At 41.0% G+C, this 6592-nt stretch overlaps 1 protein-coding gene across 1 annotated transcript in view; it reads left to right on the plus strand.

The window, feature by feature from the left end:
- RNF182 (ring finger protein 182) overlaps positions 1 to 6162 on the plus strand; it is a 31729-nt gene extending 25567 nt beyond the window's left edge. The window contains exon 3 of the mRNA XM_056333864.1: positions 4267 to 6162. Within this exon, the coding sequence (XP_056189839.1) occupies positions 4483 to 5220 (738 nt within the window). The 5' untranslated portion in view covers positions 4267 to 4482 and the 3' untranslated portion in view covers positions 5221 to 6162. The remainder of the gene's footprint in view (positions 1 to 4266) is intronic.
- Positions 6163 to 6592: the final 430 nt, after the last annotated feature.

The following is a 6592-nucleotide window of genomic DNA, read 5'->3' on the forward strand; positions in this document are numbered from 1 at the left end:
AAAGTGACTTCAGGGTACTGAAACATAGAATCGGAGAATAATTTGGGCTGGAAGGAATCTCCAGCAAGGGTCCAGTCCCCTTTGCTTAAAGCAAGGCCAAATTCCAAGGTAGACTGGCCTGAGCTGGGTTGTATCCAGTCAAGTTTTCAATATCTGCAAGGCTGGAGGTTTCATTTCCACCTCTCTCAGCACCTGTTCCAGTGTGTGAACATCTTGTGAAATGTCTTTTTTTTCCTAATAGCTAATTGCAATTACTCTAGTTGCAACTTGTGTCTGTTGGTATCAAACAGGTAAGACACCTCAGTCTAAAAATAAATAAGCTCAAGTGGAAAACTGGACATAAGGAGTAGTTTAAAGTAATGAAAAATATCAGAATTAATAAAAATAAACGCAGTGCTTTAAATAGACATGAGACCTCACTTTGCTCGCAAGTCAATAGCAGTTTTGTGCTTGAAGCCAAAGAGGTTAGACTCATCATAGGATTTGCACTCAGGAGTTTTTACTTGACTGCCCTCTGGATGTCAAGGTCAGAAAGAATATGCAGATTCCAGCCCAATATTTAAAAAAGCCCAGATACTAATGAAGTGTTGGAGCATATAATAGGGACATATCTTTTCGTGGCATCAAAAAAAGTGGCTCAAAGAGAAGAGGAGGGCAAAAACCAACACACGCAGTCCTCTATTTCTGCATAATATTGCAGCTTCTCTTGCTTTCCACACACAGCAAGCAGCAGTATGTGAGTTGCCACCTTTTTTGGGGGGGATTCAGAGGGGCAGCAGTTAATTTATTCCCTGCTTTAATTCCTTATTCTGCCTGCTTACAGTAAATACCTGGGAGACATGCAAAAGGTGAGCTAGAAAATCTTTGGAATAGAGTATAAGTTGCTTGAAGGAGTAGCTGGCCATGTTTCTCAGGAGGTGTCTCATTTTCTCAAGAAAAAGGGGTGATTTGAAGTCAAATTTCTTTAAGATGCTCAGTTTTCTTATATTTTTAGTAAGTCTCTGATGAGAGAACTCGTTAGCGTTATGTTGTATATATAATAGCAGGGCAGCATTAATTAATTTCAAAAAGGTGCCAGTTCTCAGCAGAGAAAAAATTATCAGGGAAGTGGGTATTGAGAAGGAAAAATAGAAAATTCCGTAAGAAATCAGGAAAGCAAAAAAGACAGAGGAAGCATCTAAAACCACCGTAGAGCTGAGAAGGTAAAAATTGTATGAATAGCATTAATAGGAATTAGTGATTAAATTTTAATTTCCAAAGAAAAACATGTATAATGAAGAATAGTAGTAAGCAGTAATCACACTAGAACACGTAAGGAGCAATTCAACATCTAAACTTAGCCAAACAAAAACCAATGATGTTTTATTACTGATGGCTATGCTGTGAAGAGACTCTGAAGACAGCAAGATGATGGAAGTAGCCCTTTCTTGTTCAGTATGTTAAAAAAAATGTTCAAAAATAATTTGTAATATAGCTTATGATGGAAACTACAATAGGAGGATCATTGTGTTCAGGAAATTAAGTTAATGGTCCCAGTTTAGCAACTGGGACATTGCTAGTCCTAGGGACTTGTTACTCCTTGTATTAACGCTAAATTTGGCCACTTAAAGGGGATAGAGTCAGGAAAACACTCTCCATTTGAGAATTGAGTCAGGCAGAAGTGATCCATGTCTCAACAGAATTGGCTGGAAAGTGGGCTAGTTTTTGTGAAAACCTGGAAATATTCATTAGAAAGGTAAACACTAAAATACAAAGATTTTCTAGTTGCAAGTTTTCAGAGAAAGGTCACAATTTTCCATGAAAAGCAGATGCATTTTCTGAAAGATTTGTGGTTAATCAGAAATACAGTGTTATGTCATAGGACGACGTTTGCCAGCCTTAGCTGTGAAGCACGAGCATATTAGTAATCCTCATTCACCTCAGGTACAAAAGATGAATGATAACTCAAGATGTAAAAGTTCAAAGCCATCGCTTGTTTTATTTGGCTGCTTAACTTTTTAGCGGTGCTTTGCCTTCCTGTAGGCTGGCATTTCACTTTTTGAGGTCCATTTTGTGGTTTCGTCATCCTTTGGAAAGTTAGCATTTCATGACATTTATATATGCCTAAAAGTCATGTAGAAGATGATATTTGGAATGAAATAAAAATAATAGTAGAAATGAATAAGGAAGCACACAGTGTAACAAAGGATAGAGTACGGGTTTGTATGTAAGATCCATAAAAGATTTGCTTTTTGTCACCTTATAAGATGTTTAGCTTGTACACTCTGAAAATTATGGATCAACATTCTTGTGTTTGCCTTGCCTAATGGAACACACGACAAATATAGTCACAGTACAAATAATCAAAACAACAGTAAGGCAGAGATGAAAACTTTTAAAGCACTAAAGAAATAAGTTGTAAGAGGCAGGAAAAAGGTTAAGAAAATTGAACGTGGAGGGGGTTATGTCTGTTATAAATTCTTAGGGAAATATGGGGGGTTCTTCACTATGTTGTAATGTTTTTTTCATTACTGTATTTTCTGAGTATAACATATTTGTTTCAAAATCCAGGAGCTGAGTCTTAGAAATTACATTACCTAAAGAAGTTATATTGTGAGGAAGTTAACAGAGAAAATGAAAATCCTTAAAGGACAGTAGGAACAAGAGGCCCATGAAAGAGACTTTACTGTACCTCATGTTTGGCTGGTAAAATGTATTGACAGAAGGAACACGTTGCTTAAAAGAGAGAACCTCCTGCCTCGTTCTCAAAAAAGGGACAAAGATCTGAATGCTAGGAGTGAGTAAAAAAATCCCGAGGAACAGGGAAAGGAATCAAACATTTACTAAAACTAACAGTCAGGAAACAGGTTTGTTGAAATAGGCCACTTTTTCCATGTTCTGTGTGCCTGATATTTCTTGATAATGCAAGAGGCAACAGGACACAAGTGCTGGCCCCCGTCATTTGACTGTGACAAGCTCCTTGCTACTTGAGCAGTGAAGGAAAGAGTCTGAAAGCCTGCAAAATGCAATGCTGCACCCATCTCAGTGAGCAAGCATGTGCCTGGATCTGGAAGAAGTTCTTGTCTTCTGGCAGATAGAGCTGGTTTTGTAAATGCTGGTAATTATTGGTCCCCAGAGTACATAGTCCTGGTTAATGTTTTGTTGATAATACACAGTCTGTTTCCTGAAGTCGTGAAAACGCACAGTTACAAAACACGACAGTGCTTTTGTTTAAGTGAGGCTGATGAGTCTGGTGGCAGAAGAGCGGCGCGGAACGGGAGCGCAGCAGTGCAGGCATGTCATGGGCCTCTCCTTAGCTGAGGTGTGAAACAGCTGTCACAGCCATGCAACGCCGGAAAGCCAGTGCATCTGGCGAATGCCCTTGAGAGACACGTAAGCCTTCACCCTAGCATCCACGCATGCAAGGAGACATTTGTTGTGAGCTAAAGAACCCTTGCGTTGGTAATCTGTGTTCAGCAGCTGGGTGGAGGTAGAGAAATGAGCTGTTCCACAAGCAGCAAAACTGATAAAGGTTGATCTTCTATGAATTTGACCTAGGTCCCCACGTCGCTCTTTACAATAACCCCAACCCTCGTACATACCCGCTCCATCCCCAAACCTCTTCATTTCCGCAGAGTATCACCAGCTTCCCCCTGGGTTGTTCTCCTCTCTGGCTAAGCAGCAGGCAGCATGCTGCGTGTTCAGAGTAGAGGCTGGTGGTGTGCTGGCTGCCCATTTACCTCCAGGATAAATGGTAGTTATTATAAATACCTCTCCCTCTCCTCTACCCAACTGCCAGCATTCACTACATTTTTAGAAACTTGGTTATCTTCAGTACTGCTGCCCCTCTACCGATCTGTTTGAAATTGGACAGCAGGTTCACAAGTTACCAAGAAAAACTAAAAGCTCCAGCGGTCAGGTCTCATTTCCTTAGAAAACCAGGGTTTAAACAAACGGTCACAGATCAGTGATTAGATTGCAGCTTCTGCTGAGAACTTCATAGGCTAAGCCAGTCAAAATTACAAGTCTAAAATAAATGTGTGCAGCATGATACTGAGTTTTATCAGCATGATTGCTATATAGGCCCCATATGCCACAGAATAAAAACTACCTTAGAGGTATTTTTAGCAAAGGAAGCTAAGCTTGTAAAAGGTGGAACTTGCATATTTCACCTGCTGCAGCTTTTTATTCTCTCCTCTCCCCCTCTCTCTCCCCCTTCCCCTTCCCTTTCCCTTTCCCCTTCCCTTTCCCTTTCCCTCCACAAAAATTCCACGTCATATTTTTCAGATGGATGCCTGGCTCAGAGTACAGGACATGCAGTACACAATCCCTAGCAGAAGCTGAAAATGGATGATGTCTACTGATGCTTTTCAGCAACATCATCTCCTCTTTTCCTGTTTGAAATGGGTGATACGATCATCAGGAAAAAGTTCTAAAATAAGCCTGAGTGACCTCTTCATCCCTTGACTCCTCTTTCTGCAAATCTAAAAACCACCAGAAGAAATGACCAGTCAACTACCAGAGGAGTCTGTGGAGACCCAGAGCTCAGATGAGCTTGAGTGCAAGATCTGCTACAACCGCTATAACCTGCGGCAGAGAAAACCAAAAGTGCTGGAGTGCTGTCACAGAGTATGTGCCAAATGCCTTTGCAAGATCATAGACTTCGGTGATTCCCCACAAGGAGTCATAGTATGCCCATTCTGCAGGTTTGAAACGTGCTTGCCAGACGAGGAGGTCAGTAGTCTTCCTGATGACAACAACATCCTTCTGAATTTAGCTTGTGGGGGAAAGGGAAAGAAGTGCCTGCCAGACAACCCAACAGAACTGTTGCTGACTCCTAAAAGGTTGGCATCTCTGGTTAGCCCTTCTCACACCTCTTCTAATTGCCTGGTTATAACAATCATGGAAGTACAAAGAGAAAGTCCACAGACGCTGAACTCAACCCCTGTGGTGGAATTTTACAGGCCTACGAGTTTTGACTCTGTTGCAACTGTGTCGCACAACTGGACAGTGTGGAACTGCACATCTTTGCTCTTCCAGACCTCAATTCGGGTGCTAGTGTGGTTGCTAGGGTTGCTGTACTTTAGTTCCTTGCCTTTAGGGATTTATTTACTGGTATCTAAGAAGGTCACCCTTGGGGTTGTCTTTGTAAGCCTTGTTCCTTCGAGCCTTGTTATTCTCATGGTTTATGGCTTTTGCCAGTGTGTTTGCCATGAAGTTCTAGACTGCATGTCTTCTTGATAACAAATACAGTAAAATAAGATGTATTGCCACGTGTGTAGCATAGTTGATTTATCCTGTCTTTGTGTTCTTATTTATTCTTATTGTTCATCCTCCTAAATAGAAGCAGTGGCCCTATGGTCCTTTTTTTCAACCGGATTCGATCCCACACCCCACCCCTCTTTTTTTTTAAGCTAAATAATGGGAGTGAAATTTCCATGCAGATTTTAAAAGTCTGAGTTGTAGAAAGAGATAAAGCAAAATTGCCAAACTTGGTGCCTGCTGCTGCTGCCACTATTCGAATGAGTAGCCCTTTGCTTTCTGTTGGCTTTTCATGTCAGTCAAGGCTGCAGGGTCCACCCTGGAAGAAATGAGTATAACAGGCACCTTCCAGGTCAAAGTACAGCATCTCTTCATCCAGAGCATCTCATGCTTTGGGCTGTCGGTTATTTATCATGCATTATCATTTATAGCAACTGAAATCACTTTGTTAGTGAATATTATAAGAAGACAAGCTACCATTGCTTTTGTCAGTTCTTGTAGCAAAAACATTTGTGGGAGGCCAATGGTTACAGATTTTTTTACATTTTGTGACATGAGGAATCTTTTTTTCACCGTGCTAAAAACATGTCTCCAAAACGCTTGCCCCAAACACTTTCCCCAAACAGAAGCCCACTTTACTTGTCATATATTGGCTCCCTTTGAAATACTCCTGCTAATGAGTATTCCAGGGACGCAGCCACACGTTTGCTCTTCTCTAGGTGTGCTCATTTCAGTGTGCATACACCTTAGGCTTCCCTCCGAGGGTTCAGAGCTCTGCAGACTTCTCTAGCTATGGTCAGTTATGCTTACCCTCCCACCCAGCATTTCCACCACCATACCACATTTCCAACCCATTAGTCCTCCTAACAAATTGCCTGACCAACTGTGTGCACACCTACTCTGTGGTAGCTACACTGGAGAATTTGGCTTATGTGACTTAAGTTATCAAGATAGACTTGTATTCCTAACCATTAGGAAATGGACATTTGATCACTAATACAAATTTTGGAAAAAATCTGAAACAGTTAACTGGGGTTTTCTTTTGCTTTCTGAGTTCACAGAATGATCATTGTAAGGAGGTACTATGACTTTGGGAAGATTTCTGTTTAATGCATAGTCCCTCAAAATGTTTAATACCCTGAACTCCCTCTGTCACCACTGTGAGTTGATGGCACTCTAGGTGTGGCAATTAGCATGTCTTGATTAGTTGAGTTCAGAGGAATTACTGATGATTTACCATTCCACAAACAGAATCAGGCCCTCCAAGCTTGTATGTTCCATGGTTTAGGCTACTTTTTGAACTACTGGAAGAGCACAAAAGTAAGAAATATTTCATGTTTATGTGTGTAAC

The sequence above is a fragment of the Falco biarmicus genome, chromosome 3, assembly GCF_023638135.1.
Source record: "Falco biarmicus isolate bFalBia1 chromosome 3, bFalBia1.pri, whole genome shotgun sequence".
Lineage (NCBI taxonomy): Eukaryota > Metazoa > Chordata > Aves > Falconiformes > Falconidae > Falco > Falco biarmicus.